At 40.8% G+C, this 22,506-nt stretch overlaps 1 protein-coding gene and 1 long non-coding RNA gene across 2 annotated transcripts in view; one reads left to right on the forward strand and one right to left on the reverse strand.

Annotated features, from left to right (window-relative positions):
- Positions 1-2,083: 2,083 nt before the first annotated feature.
- Positions 2,084-22,506, forward strand: part of LOC5566025 (dentin sialophosphoprotein) — a 41,081-nt gene continuing 20,658 nt past the window's right edge. Inside the window, exon 1 of the mRNA XM_021843189.1 lies at positions 2,084-2,890. Within this exon, the coding sequence (XP_021698881.1) occupies positions 2,362-2,890 (529 nt within the window). The 5' untranslated portion in view covers positions 2,084-2,361. The remainder of the gene's footprint in view (positions 2,891-22,506) is intronic.
- On the reverse strand, positions 15,875-16,608 carry LOC110676216. The gene is made up of 2 exons (XR_002500178.1): positions 16,116-16,608; positions 15,875-16,053 (listed from the first exon to the last, which is right to left on the reverse strand). It is a non-coding gene; the product is annotated as an uncharacterized LOC110676216 (long non-coding RNA).

Below are 22,506 nucleotides of genomic sequence, written 5' to 3' on the forward strand. Positions count from 1 at the left end.
TAGGAATACTTTTGTCGGCTCAATATGTAGATTACGCGTTTGTCAAGCCCATGCAAAGCAAATCTCGATTTGTTTATTTTTGCAGATACGTCGGATTGAAGAATTATGCTTGATATCAAAGTGTGGAAGAAGAAGCAATGGCAGTGTATTAGTAATGATAAAAAACGTAAACAAAAATAACTACGTCACTAATTTACACGGCTTCTTATGGGAGCTCACTCGCTTGTAGTTAAGAAACATTTTACACCGTACATGGATGTCACGCACACTAAATGTCTTTTCCACACCTCATATTCTCATTGGATTTCAATGCGACGGCAGTCAGACGTCAAAGTTAGTTTGACATCTTCTCCTGACATTCAAGTGCTTTTTAGTTGGATTTTTTTTTCAACCAGCGAACATCCAACCATCGAGTCATTCCGTGTAGCGGACCCCCAACGAGCGAATCCCCACTGTACCAATTGAACTGCAAAATAATAAATCAACCCAGCCGTCAAAACTTGACGAAAATATCGGCAATCATTTGCTGAAAATCTCGGCACACCACTATCGAAATTGACACTTCGCTCAAACTGGATCGGCTGTCAAAATCTGAGAGAGACTCGCGAAGAGGAAAATTATCAACGTCATAAGCAGCCCAGATTCCCCTCTCACGAAACGTCAAATGCAGCCCACCGTTTTTATGGCTGAAAAAGTGAAAAGTATTGTGTTCAAAGTAAACTGTTATTAAAAACCTCAATCGGCGGAGCAGTTTTTTTTTCCAAAGTTGCTGATAAATCTAAGCAGAAGATTAATTATTTCTAATGTCTGCTACGTTTGCTGGCGTGAAATTTCATTCAAACGGTTATTTATGATTCGATGTGATGCAAACTCAATCATTTTTTGCTGCGAGCTTCATGTGAGGGTTTGAACGGCTTGCGCATAATTGGTATAAACACAAAGTGGAATAAGAAAAAAAACTCAGCAATCACAGAAAAAGAAGACCGTCTTCGCGAGTCTCGTCTCAGGTCAAAATTACTTTGGTAAAAAGAGAAATTTTACTTGAGCGTTTCAGGTGCGTACTACGCATTAACGCTGAAGGGGTGTCCTTGAGATGTTACAGCTCATGCAAAATTTGAAAAATATTAATACAAAATGCGTAACGAGGGGGTGGGTGGGTATCGAAAATGGTTATTTTTGGCGTTATGAAATTTGTGAACAAAACCAGTGGGCCAAAGAAAAACTTAGAAATAAGGCAATCCATGAGACAGCTGCGATCAGCTGGTTTTTTGTTTATCATGAGGTTTTGACGTTTCGCGATCGGAGTGACTGGTCGATTACAAAGGAAAATGTAAAGCTCCGACAACGCTCTCATGCTTTGTTTACCCTGCCATTTCGGTTACATGTACACTTTTAGCTGTCAGTCCTATCGCGGAAAGTCCTCATGGATAGCCTTATCATAGAAAAAGAAGACCGTCTTCGCGAGTCTCGTTTCAGATTAGGACCACCGGTGAAGTTGCCTTTAATTTAGTTATGCTGCAAAGGACATAAATACTGACAGCGATCTGTCAAAATAAAAAAAAGAAAAGTAGGAATTTGTTTTTCTTCCATCTGGTCAGTTTTTTTCCCGTGAGATCTAACGCAAATTTTTGCATTAATAGCTGTGTTCAACGAGCTGCTCGAACTTGGTTGCAACCACTTGCGAGTCAGCTTTTGGTGTTCATTGAGCCACTCCAACCTACTTCGAGTCGCTCGGGTTTGTGTTCATTGAGCCGAGTCCAACCAACTCCGAGTCGCTCGAAACAGGTTGGAAGCTAGAGTCCGAGCTAGTTCAACCAGCTCGCAGTAGCTCGTGTTTTTGACGTTCAAAAACGTAAACATTGAGAAAAAAAAGCAAAATTCCGAAGCGATACGGATTGTTGAGTGCGCGAATTTTTTTTCACGTGGAATTCCGGTAAATTAGTAAAAAGAGTAAAAAGAGCGTTCATTGAGAAAGCAGCTTGGAGTTGCTCGAAGTAGCTTTGACAGTTATTTGTTGACAAAAAATACGAGCTAGTACAACCAACCCCGAGCAAGTTCGATCAAAGTCATTGAACACAGCTAATATAAAATTTTGTGAATATTTTCATATTATAAGTCATTTCATGAAGCTGTTTGTAATTCGTGAGCGGTTGAATATTCAACGTATTGTGAAATATGTGTGCTTTGGACGATTTGTGTGCTAGAATCAGAAGAATTTGTACAGGAAGAAAAGAGGGATTAATCAACTGCAGAAGGCAGATGACGTTGCCTTGCGAATAGTCTTAGTCCAGAAGTTGAGGCGCAGAGTTTTATCTGTCTCAGATAGCAGCTAGAGGGCTGATAAGGCGTGAAATCGCAAAAATGCCTTGCGAAGGTTGCAATGTCCAGTTTGGCATTATAACGAGAAAGAAGTCTTGCTACGAGTGCCGGCGTCTGTTCTGCAAAAATTGTTTGGAAAAGCGGCAGGAGAAAATTCTTTGTCACAACTGTTTGATTTTTACCAAGCGACCCCTGTCGAAGGTCGATTTGGGACAGTTAAAGAATAAAGATTTGATTCTCTATCTACAATCAAAGCACATTTCGACGGCTGGATGCGTGGAAAAAGATGACCTCATCAATTTGGTGATTGGGCACGTAAATTCTACGGGCAGTAGTCCTCGAAGCCCGGCAGGAAGCACTGGAAGTGGTGGCGGCCATGGGAGGACGTTTCATTTTAGTTCGGCTTCATCTACCGGCGGAAGCAGCGGAAACGGTCGAGGAGGAAGCCAGTCCGGATCATCGTCTAGGAACTTTTACGCAACCAGTGCGGAAAATTGTGCAAACACGTTCGACCAGATTAAGAACACTTGCCAGAATTTGTTCACGTCATTCACGGACAAGCTTAACTCGGGTAAGTGCGATATTGGTTGAATATGTTTTACATCTATCATATAATTTGTTTATTTATTCTTACGATAACTTGTTAGTTTACACTTTTTATCAAGTCAAGGAAATTTTAAGGATACTACATATTGAAGTCGAAACTAACAAAATTACTTAATAATGCAAAACAAAATGACTAAAGGAAACAAAAAAAAATAACATAATTGCAAAAAAGGAACAAAGAAAGTTTGAAGTTAAATTAAACTTTTCATCGCGCTTTTAAAAGACGATAGTGTTGGTTTTTGTTTTGTTTCGACCGGCAATCCGTTCCAGTAGGTGGCTCCGAACACCAGCAGGCTTTTGCCACTCGCCGCTGTGTGCCTTGGTATGATGAAACAACGAGTTCGTTCTTGCTGTCCACGTTGTAGATGTTGCAGGATGTATTCTGGTTGATTCCCATAGTAGGCTTGCCTCATGAAAGTACTGATTCGTAGATGATAGTTCGGAAGTCGCCAAAGCTGGAAGGGTACGATGGGCGGGACACGTTGTGAGAATGCCGGACAACAATCCCGCAAAAATGGTGTTCAACTCAAATCCGGCCGGCACAACACGAAGGGGAGCGCAACGAGCTAGGTGGTTTGACCAAGTGGAGCAGGATCTTGGAAGTGTGGGGCGATCAAGGAATCGGAGGTTAGCAGCCATGGACCGAGTTAGTTGGCGTAACATTGTGGCGCAGGTCATGTCTTGAAGGACGTAGAGACAGCAAAAGTAAATGTAAAGTAAAGTAAGTTCGGAAGTAAATCGTGTCCCAAAATTGAGTTGCGAACAGCTACAGTAGAATCACGCCGCCGTAGATTGAAAACGAAACGCACAGCTGATTTGTAGCACCGGTGTAGTTGCAGCAAACGTAGCGAAATACACAGCATCACCATAAGTGAATATGGGTATCACGACGGCTTGGACCAGCTTTCTCCTCGTTGGAAGTGATAGAACTGGAGCGAAACGACGGAATGTGCGTAGTGTATTGTAGGTTCTCGTGACTACATCGTTCACCTGATTAGTCCATGACAGGTTATTGTCAAGCTGCAGTCCAAGATTCGTTACCTTGGTAGACAAAGGTACCACCTCGCCGCAGAATGAAATCGGTATTTGGGGATTAACAGTTGCAGTTCTATTGAAAACTATTGCCTGAGTTTTCTTTGGGTTAGGTGATAGTTTATTAGCCTAGGCCCAGTGTTTTATCACTTCGAGGTCCTCGTTTATGATTTGGATGAGCATGTCGATTTCCGCCACAGGCCCGGTAATGTACACCTGGAGATCGTCGGCGTACAGATGGTAGTTGCACTTCAGAGATAATGGCAGGCTGTTGATGTATAAGCTGAATAACAACGCGCCTTAGCAAGAACCTTGTGGAGTACCATCAAGGACACCACGCTCGCCGGACACAGAATTAGAAAGGCGTACCGACTGTTTTCGTTGTGCAAGGAATGATGAGATAAGGTCGCACGCAGTTTGTGAAAATCGAAACTCGTTGCGCAATTTCGCTTCCAAGATTCGGTGGTTGACGCAGTTGAAAGCCATCGAAAAATCCACTAGGACCATGACTGTGCAGAGGTCCCTGCCGAAACCGAAACTATTACTCTCGGTAGCTCAAAAGCTCAATGAATTAATTCTATATATACTCACCAGAATTACCAAGTAGCTAATTTTTCCAATGGTTGAGCTTTTGAGCTAATAGCTCATCAGTGATTCATTCTTAAATCAATTCAAGAACCCTTTCAATTAAGTGACCAGATATATTTTGCTTCAGTACGGTATCAAAATAAAATAGTTATCTACAAGTTAACATTCTCAGCAACGTTAAGGGAAACAGAAGACACGGTGAAGCTGCTGAAATTTTGAATCGGATTTCAGTAACCGATTGTCTAACAAATTGTTAACCTCTTCCCATTTACAACTTTATTCAATATTTTGAATGTGAAGAAATACAGGGCTATTACAACAGTCGCGAATTTCGCGATTCGCTGATTTCTAGAAGTAGCATATAAACCTTCAATCATATCTTTTTGAATAACGCAATATCTATTTTCCAAAAGAAAAGTCATGCTTCTCATTGTGTTTATTTCACGTTCTTAGAGATAATTCCTATTGCAGTATAGTTAGGTTAACCAGATGGTATCCCTTGAAAAGATATGTGCTCTTTTTCGGTCAAATGTGATTGAGGTAAACATGTCCTTATTTTCTTAAGCGAATATAAAAAAAAAAATAAACATCTAGTGAAGTCTACTATGTAACATTGGCACCAACTGCCGGCATTTCAGGCAATATTTGAGTGTTTGCTTGATTGCTTTTTTTCTTTAAGTTAAGTATTAATATGCTGTTCCGCTCAAGAAATTTGTTCGCAAGAAATGGCCAAAAAAATTCTACAGTGAGCACCAACTCACCAACTTAAAACAGTTGCGTAATGAGAAAGCGTTGCATAATGAATCATTACAGCACAGGTTTCAGTTACGTAATGACTATTCCCGCACTGCATACTCCGGTGCAGGAAAGTAGTTTCATGACAGATTGGCGTGATGAAAAACAGCCTATTATAGCTTAGCTTAGCTTAGCTTAGACTGACTACACATATCAATGGTTGCTATTCCGTGATTGACCGAAGTCAGTGAAAATGCACAAAGAATCAACTAGAAGTTCAGCTGGGATAGGCCATAATCTTCTTCAGTGTGCATAATTCAGTGCCTCTATTTATACAAGGTCAATAACGGCGCCGGCCACGTCCTTGCAGTCAGGTGGGATTGAGGGAAGGAATGTTAGTGTGTAACCTTTGCTATTTGGAGACCGTGTTTGCCTCTGCATCTCCACAAAGGTTACTGGGAGGGATGTTTGTTAATGGGGAGGATCGTTGGGTCAAAGGATTCACTTTGATAAGCGATTAGACCATGATAAACAATGATTTGTGAGATATATACATGCTTATACGTAAATATAATTGTTCATATAATTTCTATGTAGAGGAAAATTATGCCGACACTTGAGGTGACGAACCATTCAAAGTTTGTTGAACAAATACCTAAATGTAACATTCCTACAGCTGTCAGTACGAAAGCATGTGTTATTATATTTTACTCATTTGAAAAGAAACAAAAGACTCAATTGGTTGGGACATCATAGAACACTCTTATTCTTATGCCGACACTTACAGTGGCGAACCATCCAAAGTTTGTTGAATAAAGTGGACCTTTCGCAAGTCTACACTTGTAGTGTCGAACCATTCAAAGTTTTTTTAATTACAAAAATAAAGGTATATAAGGGGTGTTCTGAAAAAAAAAAAAAAAATGTTAAACATAAATAAATCATGAATCAGAGTTTGTGTCGACACTCACAGTGACGAACCATCCATAGTTTGTTGAAACATCATATTTACATCCCACCATTGTAACGATTAAATGTGCAGTCATACATATTTTATAGATTAGAAATAGTAGCATGAAACGAGCTCACCAATTGATCCGTTATCCTTGACTGAGCGGCCACAATCCATTTTCAGCTTCACTCGTTTGCTCGGCTAGCACCCAGAAAAAAAAAAAAAAAAAAAAAAAAAAAAAAAAAAAAAAAAAAAAAAAAAAAAAAAAAAAAAAAAAAAAAAAAAAAGGCGCGCGACTCGAAAAAAAAACACGGACGACAGCTCGGGCTTTCTTGACGCACTGCCCAGGAGCAAGCGTCAAGGTCGTCGAAAGATCAAAAAGAACGAACCGATCGCGGCACTTTTTAACTTACTCCAACCGAACTCCCCGATCACGCCACTTTTTCACTTACGAGACCGACGCGCGACATGTTTGATCCTGCCCTCGTCGCTCGCTCCGGCAAAAGCAAGCGTCAAGGTCGAAAGATCAAACAGAACTAACCGATCGCGGCACTTTTTCACTTACTCCAACCGAACTCCCCGATCACGCCACTTTTTCACTTACTAGACCGACGCGCGACATGTTTGATCCTGCCCTCGTCGCTCGCTCCGGCAAAAGCAAGCATCAAGGTCGAAAGATCAAACAGAACTAACCGATCGCGGCACTTTTTCACTCACTCCAACCGAACTTCCCGATCACGCCACTTTTTCACTTACGAGACCGACGCGCGACATGTTTGATCCTGCCCTCGTCGCTCGCTCCGGCAAAAGCAAGCGTCAAGGTCGAAAGATCAAACAGAACTCTCGTGATGAAAAACAGCCTATTATGATGAGAAATTGCAAAAAAAGTGCTTTTTGACCATTTCTGAAAAAAAAAAATCCCACGCATCGAGACACTCATTTATTTTTCTGTTGAATTGCATACTTTCCATTAAGCTTGATTTGCTGCTGAAAAGGAATCACTAAAAAAAAATTCTGGCAGGATTTGTTTACAGCGACTCTCTTTTCAACTGCGTAGGGTTTTGTTCTACTTCGTCGTAAGCGCTATTATTCGTCGTATCAAACTTGAAATGTTCCACTATGGCAGATATTCCAACTTACCTGCAATATAGACAGGCTTGATAGTTCTCCTCAACATCATCAGAGTTCGGTGACATACTCTAGAGCAGCGTGCTGCCAGTGCCTCTTTGCGAGGGAGCCAAAAAATGCTAAGCAGCGAGGCAACAAAAAATGAGCGAGGAAGATGCAGCACAAAAAAAAAAACGAGTTAAATTCCATCAAAAAAGGGTGCTCTCATAACTCCCCGAGGACTGTCTGTTCGGGCGGCAGACTCGAGAGTTCGTTTGAAGTGTGAGTGATGGTGAGCATCGCAACGAGAGAGAGAGAGTGGCTGAAAAAATTCTCGCATTTTTCTGCACTCTCACTCGAATCGCTTGAGGATCTGTGTTGAAAATTTTGAGTTTATTTTTTTCTCCTCAGAAAAACGGCAAAATCGCCTCCTCTTTGCATCGCAGAGGAGTTTCTATCAAGCCTGAATATAGATTCATTTTCCAAGTGTAATTTTGTAAGCGTGATAGGGTGGTGGCCGATTAATCAACGAATGTGCAAGTTAAGAATCGAAGGCCTATTTTTTAAACTTCAGCATAATCAACGTGCATAGCCCACACTCCGGAGGCACTGATGATGACAAGGACGAATTTTACGCGCAGCTCGAATGCGAGTACAACCGCTGCCCAACCACGACGTTAAGATCATCATAGGAGATTTGAACGCTCAAATTGGCCAGGAGGAGGAGTTCCGACCGATGATTAGAAAGTTCAGCGCCCACCGGCTGACGAACGAGAACGGCCTACGACTGATAGATTTAGCCGCCTCCAAAAATATGGCCATTCGTAGCACCTGTTACCAGCACAGCCTCTCGTATCGGTACACCTGGAGATCACCTCTGCAGACAGAATCGCAAATCGACCACGTTTTGATCGATGGACGGCACTTCTCCGACATAACCGACGTCAGAACCTATCGTGGCGCTAACATTGACTCCGACCACTACCTGATGATGGTGAAACTGCGCCCAAAACTATCCGTCATCAACGATGTACGGTACCGACGCCCGTCTCGTACGCGCAGCATCTTGAGGCAGCGTTGCCGGATGAGGGCGAGCTCGATAGGGCCCCTCTTGAGGATTGCTGGAGGACAATCAAAGCAGGCATTAACGACGCTGCCGAAAGCATTGTCAGCTCAAGAAACGATTGGTTCGACGAGGAGTGCCAGGAGGTTTTAGAGGAGAAGAATGCAGCGCGGGCTGCAATGCTGCAGCATGGTACGCGGCAAAACGTGGAACGATACAGACTGAAGTGGAAACAGCAAACCCGCCTATTCCGGAACAAAAAGCGCCGCCTGGAAGAGGTGGAATGCCAAGAGATGGAGTTGCTGTGTGTCTGTTTTGAAATGTGCCGGGATAAGGATGGGAGCATCCTGACGGACGGACGCAAGGTGATCGAAAGGTGGAAGCAGCACTACGATAAACACCTGAATGGCGCAGAGAACACAGGCACAGAAGCTCAGGACAGCGAAAGCGATGGCTACGTCAGCACAGCGGACAGTGGAAACCAATAAGCTCCCACGATGGGGAAGTTAAGGATGCCATTCAACAGCTCAAGAACAACAAGGCCGCTGGCAAGGATGGTATCGAAGCCGAACTCATCAAGATGGGCCCGAACAGGTTGGCCGCTTGTCTGCATCTGCTGATAGTCAGAATCTGGGAAACGGAATAGCTACCGGAGGAGTGGAAGCAATGCGTTATATGCCCTATCTACAAAAAGGGCGACAAGCTGGAGTGTGAAAATTATCGTGCAATCACCATCCTAAACGCCGCCTACAAAGTGCTATCCCAGATTCTCTTCCGTCGTCTATCACCTATAGCAAACTAGTTCGTGGTTGATCAGTTGACCTATAGCAAACTAGTTCAAGATTGATCAGAGCAACGATGGACGGTGTGCAAAACTGCGTGAAGATCTCGGGCGTTCACTCCAGTTCGTTCGAGTCTCGGCGGGGACTACGACAGGGCGACGGACATTCGTGCCTGTTGTTCAATATTGCGCTTGAAGGTGTCATGCGGAGAGCCGGACTTAACAGTCGAGGCACGATTTTCACGAGATCCGGACAATTCGTTTGCTTCGCGGACGACATGGATATTATTGGGAGAAAATTTGAAACGGTGGCAGATTTGATCACCCCCCTAAACGCGGAGCAACAAGAGTCGGGCTAATGGTGAATGCGTTGAAAACAAAGTACATGCTGGTTGGCGGAACTGAGCGCGACAGGGCCCGCCTAGGAAGCAGCGTTACAATAGACGGGGATACCTTCGAGGTGGTGGACGAGTTCGTCTACCTCGGATCCTTGTTGACGGCTGACAACAATGTTAGTCGGGAAATACGAAGGCGCATCATCAGTAGAAGTCGTGCCTACTATGGGCTCCAGAAGAAACTGCGGTCAAGAATGATTCACCCCCGCACCAAATGCACGATGTACAAAACGCTCATAAGACCGGTAGTCCTCTATAGGCATGAGACGTTGGGGTTTTCGAACGCCGAGTGCTAAGGACGATCTTCGGCGGCGTGCAGGAGAACGGCGTATGGCGGCGAAGGATGAACCACGAGCTCGCTCAACTCTACGGCGAACCCAATATCGTGAAGGTAACTAAAGCTGGAAGGATACGCTGGGCAGCGCATGTTGCAAGAATGCCGGACAACAACTCTGTAAAGATGGTGTTCGCTACGAATCCGGTCGGAACAAGAGGGCGTGGGGCGCAGCGAGCTAGGTGGATTGACCAGGTACACCAGGACCTGGAGATGGTGGGTCACAGTCGAGGATGGAGAGAAGCGGCTATGAACCGAGTGAATTCTGAGCCTACCAAATAAATGAATAAGTAAAAAAAAAACCGAGTGAATTGGCGAGGCTTTATCAAGATAATTGATGTAAAGCCAAATAAGTAAGTAGTTTTAATTAACTTGCAGACTATATATCACATGAATCATGGCTACTATGTTTTACTGCATATATGCAGTGATGCCTGAAAAGCAGCACAATTATTATAGCCAAAGTTTTACAACTCATACAAAAATCAATATCTAATTACTGAGGCGTCCAATTTGAAAACGGTCTTCGGCAAAGTTGTAGCTGATAAATGTATCTTACATTAGCAATGCAGCTCTAGTCCACAAGAGCACATGGGCAAACGCTATGACCCATTGAATGATTTGCTTACTTTTCCCATAGTAATTCCCGTATAAACTTTGAAGGGCTTGTGCAGTCTCAATTTTCATCCGAATAAGCTCAAATTTTGAGAGGACACTCAGAATTTGATCTTGAATCGAATGAGCGTTGTGGAGCAAAAACGATTTTTTGAACCACTCTACTATATATGGTGTTTAGTTTTTCGGTTGTTGTTAAACTTTTACTTGGCTGATTAGCGGTAAACCACGATTCATAATTAAAAAGAGTAAATTTTGTTTTAATGAAACTCTTAGAGGTTTATTGATAAGGAAGTCACAACATAGAAGAATATAACTCTTAACACAACCTTCTGTTCTAGTTTATGTTGATTGCAGTATAGTAGGTCATTTTCTTTTTTTGGTCGGGGGGGGTGGTGTTGACCCCCTAAACCCCCCCTTGGTTGCGCCACTGGCTTTTGGTATATTGATAGTGGTTGTTCATACACGGTAAAAAATAAGCACCATGTTATCAATAGTTCTGCACTTGGATTTGCACTACTGTTGAATCTTGACAAAATCAAGGTAACAGCACTTGAATTCAACGTTGCATGTTTTGATTTGAAATAAAAAAAAGTTAAAACAAATATTTTCGCCTGACCCAGATTTGAACCACCAACCTTCGGAGTGCAGGTCTAGTGTCTTACCTCAACACCAACTCGCATCTGTTGAAAGGGATCGAATTGATCTCAATTACTTTCTACAACGAGCTGTCAATGATTGCTCTCATACAAAAGACATGATGTTCAAAATCAACGACTTTTCACTTCAGAGTCTAGTTCTAAAGAGAGTAGAGCAAATCCAAAGTTGAAACCCTTTAAATCATGGTGATTAGTGTTTTGAATTGAGTCAAGTGATCAATCTATTCAATCGAACGTGCTGATTTTTTACCGTGTATCACATGACGATAAACCGCTCTTTCTTTACTTAGTTGGATGGCAGCAAGTGCGTCGATGTTGTTTTGGCAGATGAGTTTTCCACGAGCCCAAAGGAGTGGACGAAAGCCTAGTGAAGTGCATTGATGCAAAAGGAAATATTGTTGATATAAAGCTCACAGAAGTGTTGCATATACCGTCTTTAGACAGTGGACTGCTTTCTGTGTAAAAGTTTACGCTGAGAGGATTTGAAGTGCATTTTAACGAATGAGGTTGTGTGATCATAGGTGAAACAGAAGAAACGGTAGCTGTGAGTGAAGTTTACGGGAGTTTTTTTTTGTCTTGAAGACCGTCGAGTTTTCTAAACTGAGTAAAGGCAGGTGAGGAAGCTTATAATTTTATGAACTACCAACACATTTGGCACAGGCAATTTGGGCACAGAGATCCTGCGGTGCTTGATCGTATGAAAGCTGAAAGTTTCGTTAGAGAATTTGAGATGCAGGATTGCGGGTTAAGACAGACTTGTGAAATCTGTTGGGAAGGTAAGCTCCCTCGTAAACCGTTTCCAAAAGCTTCACAGAGCAGAGCTAGCCGTGTGCTTGATCTAGTCCACACTGACGTTTGTGGACCGATGTCGAATGTCACCCCTGGAGGAAACCGGTATCTTATGACACTAATTGACGACTTTAGCCGGTACACTGTTGTTCGTCTGTTTAAGTGGACGTCAGATGTCGTCGGTTGTATTAAACAGTACGTTTCTCACGTTAAAACACTGTTTGGAAGAGCTCCATGTGTCATCAGGTCGGATGGAGGCGGCGAGTATGTGAACAACGAGTTGCGGAAATTCTACAAGCAAGAAGGCCTTCAGCAGAGCGCAAAATCCGCACGCTACAAAAATGGCTACCTGTATGTGTACAGATCGATGTGAATCTTCCCAAACGATATTGGGGAGAAGCTGTGATAAGAGCAGCTTATGTGCTGAATCGATTATCTTCCCGTGTGGTCGACAGAATTCCATACGAAAAATGGTTCGGAAGAGTACATGCTGTGGGACATATTCGTGTATTTGGAAGCTCGGCAATTGCCCACATACCGGGCATTGAAGATCAACAGCTTGTTTTCGACGAAAAAGAAGAGAACCTATCGATTGTTGGATATGAAGACAAACAGAATAACGTTCAGCCAAGATGTACTGTTCTTTGAACAGCAGGTTGAATACCATGATGTGATTCAGAATTATCGGATTCAACCGAAAACATTGGTGACGAAGGTTTGATACCAGCTTCGCCTCAGGAGGAGTCAACAGAAGCAGAGTTGTTGCAGGAGGAGCCAGTTCAGGAGAAGCGAATCGACCGTGAAAATTAATAGTGCAAGGAGCACAAATAAATGTGTTGATTCCGAAGATGAGTTCTACGGATTTGAAGATGAGCCAGAACCTGAGCAACGAGCTGAAAAACGATCAACTAGAGGTGTTCGTCCACGGAGGTTTGACGACTATATAGTCGATGAGGGTATAGTCGTTGAAGAAAGTCCGATGTTCTGAGCGAGTGCGTAAGAAATCTGTATAGCCGCTGACAATGTCGAGGAGGAGTGTCGGGATGTGCGACATCTGTCCCCATATCTATGTGCGGCAATGTGTGAGAGATGAGAAGCAACCAATATCAGTTCACTGTTAATGTCCGTGGAATAAAGAAATTCAAACGCACGTTCGTAGTTTACCACTGTTTAACGCGATTACCGAAAGTTACCCGGATTGCCCTCTGTATTTCCCTTGCCGGTAGTGTTCCGCTGCATGACTTATCCACCGTAGTTTACTCGGCTTTACACAGACTAAGGGGTCTATTTTGTAAATCGAACAGAATCATGTAACTCATCTATAATCACAATCGATCAAAGTAAGCATGCATATTTCAGATGTCACCCGTCGACACAGTCACATAGAGTGACAACAGTCTAAAAACTCGAGTGACAGAGCTGAGTCGAGCGATTTTTTCGGTCGACGGTGGCTCCAGTCGAGTCATTTAAATCGACTCAACTTATAAAATAGAGCCCTAAGTTCCAAAATGTCGTGAATACCAGGTCCCAACGCATCACTCTTTCATCGATTTCAAGGCGGCATACGATAGTATTGACCGCGTAGAGCTATGGAAAATTATGGACGAGAACAGCTCTCCCAGGAAGCTCACGAGACTGATAAGAGCGACGATGGAGGGTGTGCAAAATTGTGTGAAGGTTTCAGGCGAACACCCCAGTTCGTTTGGATTCCGCTGGGGACTACGATGAGGTGATGGACTTTCGTGCCTGTTGTTCAACATTGCGCTAGAAGGTGTTATGCGGAGAGCAGGACTCAACAGTCGGGGTACGATTTTTACGAGATCCAGTCAATTTGTTTGCTTCGCGGATGATATGGACATTGTCGGCCGAACATTTGAAAAGGTTGCAGACCTGTACTGCCCATACTCGCAATACAGTCCCATTAGGAAAATCGTCATGTCGAGAAAAACGCTTCTAAACATAACACATAACATTTTCGTTTCACCGTTTCTGACAGTAGTAAATTGTAGTGGCATTACTCAATCTTAATCTAAGATTCAATCCAATGGGACTCGTTATCCGAGTATTTTTCTTGCCAAACACAAATATACCCGCATACCAGTCCCATTACGGGGGACTGGCTTACTATGTTTTTATGAACCTTGACACAATCGTTTTCAAGTTTACAGTAGATGCAACGCTAGATCCCAAGGAATTTCCCAACTGCAACTGTTAATAATAATAAATTTGGATTAAAAATGTCTTTCAAAGTTATTGTACTATTCGGTGGTAACAGTGATCATATTGAAGACTCTCCTGGATTTTATTTAACTGCAGAACATGTTCTGGTCAGCCAATCTAGAAAGTTAATGGAATCCACCACGAGGATGTTGGGTTCAAGCAATGCAACAAAGCAATTTTTGGCCAGCATGAAGACGGCAAAGCTGTTGAAGATTCCTTAGATATATGTGAATTGTCCTGTTGTATGCCTTGAACCATCTTACTACTTAGGTTTAGAAGTCGCATGTACCTACTTAGGGGTGACTGTGGAAACTCTGGCCAAAAAAATCAACCCAATTTCAAGCCATAACAAGTTAAGCCTACCGAAGAGTTCGGTGATCATTGGCCGAAGTACAATAGTAGTGAGAGCAGCAGCATTTACTTAAAAGGAAGATTTTTATTGACTATTTTTGGTTTAGCGGCTCGTAAGCACACATTTTGAGTTGTGGCTCTGTCGTTATGGCATCAAAGTTTGGGCTGCTGTCGATGCACGATCATCAGTGATGTGTAATTTTGATATCTATGCAAGTAAGTGTTCAACAGAATGCATATCTCATTCAAATATATTGGTTTAGTTATTTTTTCGTAGTTTAAATAGAACTTGCAAGATAATTTTCTTGAATTGTAATATCGACAATTTTTAAATTTCAGTAGGAATCCAACATTTTGTTTTCGGCATTGGTTTTTGTTGCCTTAATTCGAATTCATATAATGCATAAACTGATACAGTTACAGTATCGGACATATAAAATGCACCAAAGCCGTTTTCCCATACAAAATGGTCAACTTCAGGGAGCTATATCTCCGCCGTTTCTCAACCGATTCTTCTCATTTTTTCTGTGACGAACTACAAATTACTTCAATTTTTGATAACTATTAAAAAAGTTGTGTGAAAACTACTGGTTTAAAAGTTACAGATGGGTTGAATTTTGACATAAAAAATGCACCAAGACGAAAAGTGAGGTATCAGACAAACTATGCGGCGTATCCTTTCGGTGTCTTGAGCGCATTTGATCCTTATAACTCAACTAACAAATACGCTGAAGACACCAAGATTCTACGCCACGTAGTTTTTCAGCTGCATAACTTTGTGTCTTGGTGCATTTTTTATGTCAAAATTCAACCTATCTGTAACTTTTGAATCCATAGTTTTCAAACTACTTTTACATTAGTTTTTGAAAATTAAGAAAATTTGTAGTTCATAACAGAAAAAATGAAAAGAATTGGTTTAGAAACGGCGGATATATAGCTATCTGAACTTGACCATTTTGTAAGGGAAAACGGCTTTGGAGCATTTATATGTCCGATACTGTATATAATTGTTTAACCATAACCACACTCAAAATAATCCAAACGTCATTCTTACGTGAAAACATACGTGGTTTTTTTCCATCGCACTTTTCACGTAGCGCTTACGTGGATCATAGGTACCCTTGAATGAACAAATAGACCTCATCAGTTCCATCGAAGTTTGACGTAGCTGCTACATGAAGTTTCACGTTGCTTCTACGAAGTGCTTTAGTGGATCCTAGATGATATTTTTATTGATTTTTATCGGTATAGTTAAATGAGATCCAATTCTGCTTTGCATTGGCTTTGCCAATTAAAAAGTATTTCAATTTGAAAAAAGTAAAACAAACAAAAAGAATTCAATTATTTATTGCATTCAATCGTTATTGCGAATACAATGTATTAACATTGTTTTCAATTGATGGTGTGAATCAATGTCCAATACCCACTGACCGACACGGTGGCATCCATGGTCCAACTGCATTAGAACATACACAAATTTGTTCGGATTTGCTGTTCTATGTTTCGTAAGCTATGAAAGATATAAAAAAGCTATAAAATATTGATATTCTCCAGTATCTAACACATATTTACCATGAAATCAATCCAAAGGTTGTTTTAAAGTCCAGCAACTCCTGGAAAAACAAGCGGCCACCATTTTAAAAATTGAACTGAGAATGCACGCGATGTCAAAACAGAGAATGAACGCGGTGTCAAAATGAATTTAATTGCCTACGTGATTTTCACGTAAGTGCGACGGGTAGCTTCGGTAACAATCATCCGGACTCCATTTGGTGATTATATATGCTCTAGTTATAATTACCTTGGTCAGGTGAAGATGAGGCAAAATGAATTTGGAATGATCTACGTGATTTTTCACGTAGCAATGACGTTTGGATTATTTTGAGTGCATAAAACATTATTATCTATTATCGGCAGTGGCGGGCTTAGGCTTCGGAGGGCTCTGATCAGATCTCATGAAAGGGGCAATATATACAAATTGAGTTAAAATACCAAAAGAAAGAGATTAATATTGTGATAATAATATATCCTTGACAATGTTAAAGATTTAAAAAAAAATACTAAAATACCGCTCCGGTTTGACTGCACATCAGTAGTAATTTTCAATTTTGTTTCCCCCACCCCTAAAATCCATACCTGTCTATCAGCGTACATGAAACCAGTCATGATAACCAGAAAGTAGCTATAAAAATATTTTTTTATTGATATGAGAACATAAGTACAGTGAATCCTCCATAAGTCGATGTTCCATCTCTCGATATCGACTCATGGAATCATACTAAAAGCAAAATTTCGTGGTTACTATGATGATCCCTTCAATCCACTTTCCAAACCACCTTCCAAACCACTTGTGTTCCATTACTCGATATTTTTATTAGTTGCTGGTCCCTTCAGAGATCGACTCATGGAGGTTTGACTGTAAAAGTAACTTTACGCTTTAGTATGAATGAAAGCCACTTCACAGATTTGATAATCAACAGTCCATATTGATCAAAAATGTAATGATGGTGTTCTGCATCACAAACAATAATTTTCATAAATAATTTATTGTAAAATTCAAACTCCTCATATTTTTGAGCTTGAGTAAAATTAACATTACCACATTTGTATGTGGAGTCTAATTGAAATAATTTCTACTAACAGGGAAATTGCCTGTATGTGTGAGTTTCACATAAATCTCTTTTTTCGTAAATTTGATAATCCTCGGATTTTGAATTTATTAATCTTTTCCTCAGGCAAAACCAACGATAGACCAGAGAAAAATCAAGGACAACATCAAGGACAATGGATTAGTATCAGTGGGCACACTTAGGAGCAATAAGAGAGAGGTTCCACTTGAATTTATAGATAAAAAGAAGATTGAACCTGGAACTGCTCTGTGTGGATACACTGAAGATATGATGTTGACCTCATGGACAGAATGGAAAGGCAAAACTGTGTTGCTTTTGTCAACTGATGCGGAAACGATGCCGATCATGATATAGAGAATGTTGAGAACGACCAACCATCCACATAAAAAAAAGTCGAACTGTAACAAAAACAGCGGAAGCAAAAGTAAATGTGCATTAGCTTACAGTTTGATCTTTTTTTTTTAACAAATATTCAATGTTCTATGATTTTAAAAACAAATTCCTTCTTATTTTATTACAGAATGAGGCAGAGAAGGGTTTGCATAAGCCGAAAGTTGTAGAAATCTATAATAAATTGAAAGGTGGTGTAGACACCATTGATAAAGCGACTGCTGCATATACGTGCAAACGAAGAACAGATAGGTGGTCGTTTGCCACGTTCATGAACCTAATTGATATTTGCAGCCATAATGCCTATTTTCTTTTCACGACTGCGAATCCTAACTATTGCCCCAATGATAAAAGCAAAAAACGCAAATTCTTGGATTGGCTGGCAAAAGAATTGGCCATTGAACTTGTAAAGCTGCGAAGAGATACGTTGGGTTTATCTATAAACGTTCAAGATAAAATCAATAAGTACATTAATTCTTATGAACAAATGTATGGACGATACATCTTGTTGACGAAAGCTTGTTTCAAGTGTACGGGTCGGACAAATATGTCACATTGTTACAGGTGTGACAATATTGCTTGTGACACCCATACGAGAACCGTAAACTTGATTTTGTGTCAGGTTTTCAAAAATTCACAGGAAATAACACTACATCCAGAATACAAGAACAGTTTCGAAAGAAAAAGGTGCTACTTCTGTTGCAGATCTAAGGATATAAAAGTGAAAACCGTTTGCAGTATGTGCCTTAAGAAAATCTGCAATGAACATGGGTCGCATGGAGGTTCACACAGCTTCTGTTGTGAATGATGGGTCAATGTTGGAGTTTGAAGTGACCACCATAAAGGAGTGTTTTTGACTTCAAAAATAAAACCAGTTAAATAAAAGTGTATACCATTATCATTTTCATTTTCATTTTCATTTTGCAGCGCTTGGTGGGGCAATGAGAGCGCAAGTCAGTCCAAAGCCGGGGGCAGGGATAGGTAATGGCCGTAATAGTCTATGCGGACCACTTGAACACCATCGGAAATGATAAGAAGGGTTGGGGTAGGGTATAGGAAATTGGAGAAGACTTGACACAGTAATGCGATTAATGCTGCAAAATGTAAATGTGCTGAGAGCAATTTAATTTGAGTTTTGAAGTTTGGTTTGATTTATTAAAATTTCAAACAATTGTACAAGTAAGAAAGAATGAGCTGATCGCTTTATAGAAATTTAATAAACAACAAAGTAATAACAATATGAGAGTGATGCTAAGAACTGCTGATGGCACGATGCGATGCTTTAGGAGCTTTTGATAATGATTGAACATTACTATAAAGAACGCAATTCAATCGATGGTAACAACTTTACAAACTTTATCTGTTTTTATTATGTACAGATATAAAATTATAATTCAGTTCACTGATTGGCGGTGCTGATTTATATAAAAATATTTGATATTATTAAAATGAAATGTGTTACTTACTCATGTGGTTCATACTTCCCTGACCAGAATTATTCTGTTTTGAGCATCCTTTTCGAAGCTATTCTATCCAGTTATCCATGGACTGCTTACAGTTCTGAAATTATTCTTATTGTGCATGCTCATGCATTATATTAGTAATGATCATAATCATGCAACAGATAAGAAGGTGAGAAAGAGAGGATATAGGAACAGTGATTAGTAATGAGTAATTATGTAGTTTTGTTAGAATAATAAACAATTAAACAGCACTAATGAATAGCTTAAAAAATGACATTACAGCATAGCTGAGCCTTTCGGATCATAAGACCGATGTATAAAAATAATTTGTTTCGAAATTGTCCGCGTGGTCTTCTAGTGCCCCTATTAGATTAGAATCAGTCATAGACATACATACCGAATGCTCGCCATGACCCTATGACCAACATTTGTATATGTATAGCCTTAGCTGATGTGGCTTTTCTAATAGGTAGTTCTTTCACTCATTGATTGTCTTCAAAACCTTGTCAATTATAGAAAATTGATTTTATTTCATTTATGACTACATTGAAGATACATTGAACTTATTGAGTATTATTTTATGTTTTTATCACTATTGATATTATCAAGGCCAGAATTCCCAGTGAGTGAAAAATTTTATAGTACTAGAACACCATAGAAGATCGCTAAACATTACCTAATCATGGAACGGCTTTTTGCTCTATTATTTTAAGTAGATGCTATTGATCTCCCTTTGCTCCTATCCGCAACCCGGTGCACGCGCCCTGTTGGTTTTCGAAAACCTTGTAGAAGATTACAAACCGTCAATGGCATTCCCAATTACTACCCCACATTGCACATTCAAGGGTCTGACTGTGCTCCTAACCCACCCTCAGTTTGTAATCTTCTCGCCAGATTGAAATTATATTTTCCCGAAGTGAAAGTAATTTTGATGAGTGATAGCCGCACTATGCAGTAGTTTAACCAGAATCTTTAGGTCAGAAGACAAAATCTAAATTTTGTAATAAAAAGGTTGCCATTGCTTTGAAATTCACCCAACATCTAATCAAAGCTACTAACAACAGCGATCAATTATCAAAACTCATCGCTCCCTGGAAAATATAATCCCAAGCCCAGGGAGTTAAATAAAAGTGTATACCATTATCAATATAATAAAGTTTTTAAAATTTTTCGATAAAAAACAAGAAATTTACTTTATGATTGCAAATATATCACATAACACTATCGTTCCACCAGTCATGATGAATGATATGTCGCTTGAATGGTTTGAACAGGTTTGTACAATTTGGAATTGGCTACTTTCGCCAGAGTGCTCGGAACATGTCAGATGTAATCAGTTCAATCCTAAATGGGATGGTACACAAATTATGTCACGCTAAATTTGGACTTTTTCGCCCCCCCCCTCCTTTGTCACGCTTTTTGTATGAAGCCTTCATTTTTTTTAAGGCTTGTCACGCTGGGCCTGACACCTCCCCCCTCCTTGAAGCGTGACATAATTTGTGCATGATCCCAATGGTCGTTGAAATTTCTGATAGCCATTTCCACTCATTATTTGACGAATCGTGGTTTTTGAGGTGTTGTACGAATTGTTTTGGAAAAACTTAGAAAATGGCCATTTCCCAAGAGGTATCCGGAATATGTCCGGTGTAACACGGTCCAAAATGGTCATGGATGTCCAGAACATTAATTTTCGTTCTTGTTTCCATAAATCATGAAGTTTGATATGTCGCACGAACATTTATACAGCATTGTGGAATTGGCCACTTCCGCCAGGGTGTTCAAAACATGTCCGGTGTGACCAGGTCAATCACGAATGGTCGTTGAACTTTCTAATGACCATTTCCACTCATTATTTGACAAATCATGAAGATTGAGGTGTCGCACGAATGGTTCTGATAACATTGTGGGAATGACCACCTTCCCCAGGACTTCCGGAACATATCTGGCACAAGTAAACAGATTGTCGTGTCCAAAGAGGTCATTAACACTGAATTGTATATGGTTGTATATATTGATAGTATTTTATGTACATAAATATCGAATAGCACGTGTAAAGAAGTTAAATTGTTTGAAAATTCGTTTTTCGATAGGTTCTGACCCCAACGGAATCCGGAATAACTCCGGAACCATTAGGTGAACCGGTTCCGTTTTGCGGCCCTTGCAAATTTAGACAAATCTGGATCGCTTGCCATTGGTTTCAAGAAAATCGGTTGGAAAATGACTTTTTAACAGCTGATTGAAGATTTCAAAATACTCAGAAACAGACGTTGGGTACGCATAGGTTAATACCACGTAAACATAAATACTTTACATGAATAAACATGGTTTGAGTAATTGAAATTTGTATTATTTCTCCTTTTAATAAAAAAAAAAAAACAATACGATGCAAGATTACAAAACTTTTAACAGGGCCAGGTTTGCTTCAACTTCTTTGTAATTTACTAATGGGACTAATATGCGGGTACTTTCAATATGGGACGCACATGATTTGGTATTTTTTTTCGCATTTTGTCCATACAAAAATTCAATTTTAAGCATGATTTCATAAAGTACACTAAACATAAACACCATTCATGAAGTTAACTAAAAAATGGTTAAAATCCATATGGGACTGTTATGCGAGTATGGGCAGTGTACACCCGCATGAAACGCGAGGCAGCAAAGTTTGGATTGGTGGTGAATGCTGCCAAGACAAAGTACATGCTAGCTGGTGGGGCCGAGCGCGACAGGGCTCGCCTAGGTAGCAGTGTTACGATAGACGGGGATACGTTCGAGATGGTCGACGAATTCGTCTACCTCCACAAGAAGTAGTGGTCAAAAAAGATTCACACCCGCACCAAATGTACCATGTACAAAACGCTCATAAGGCCAGTAGTCCTCTACGGGTATGAAACGTGGACTTACAAGCACTTGGAGTCTTCGAACGTCGGATGCTTAGGACGATCTTTGGCGGTGTGCAGGAAAACAGTATGTGGCGGCGAAGGATGAACCACGAGCTCGCCCAACTCAACGGCGAACCCAGTATCAAGAAGGTGGCCAAAGCTGGAAGGATACGATATGGGCAGGGCATGTTGCAAGAATGCCGGACAGCAACCCTGCAAAGATGGTGTTCGCTTCGGATCCGGTTGGTACAAGAAGGCGTGGAGCGCAGCGAGCTAGGTGGGCGGATCCAAGGGTGGAACTGGCGGCTCTTTATTGCTACCCCGACGTGTCGCTGGTTCTAAAATGTAAACAACCATACAAAATAACGACCAAACAATGGTGACGGCGTAATCAATTTTCTCGCAAACATCTTTTTCGGGAATTTAGCAGAATTTTCTGATTAAATTGCCAACAGCGCACTGCAGTAGCACGTAGCAAATAACTGCTTGCAAACAATTTCTTTCAAGCGCATTGATTACCTGTAATTTTGCGAAGAATGATTTTTACTTTTCCGCGTTAAGCCTTAAAACTGGTTCTGGACTTAGGTTGGCGGCTTTT

The sequence above is a fragment of the Aedes aegypti genome, chromosome 2, assembly GCF_002204515.2.
Source record: "Aedes aegypti strain LVP_AGWG chromosome 2, AaegL5.0 Primary Assembly, whole genome shotgun sequence".
NCBI lineage: Eukaryota > Metazoa > Arthropoda > Insecta > Diptera > Culicidae > Aedes > Aedes aegypti.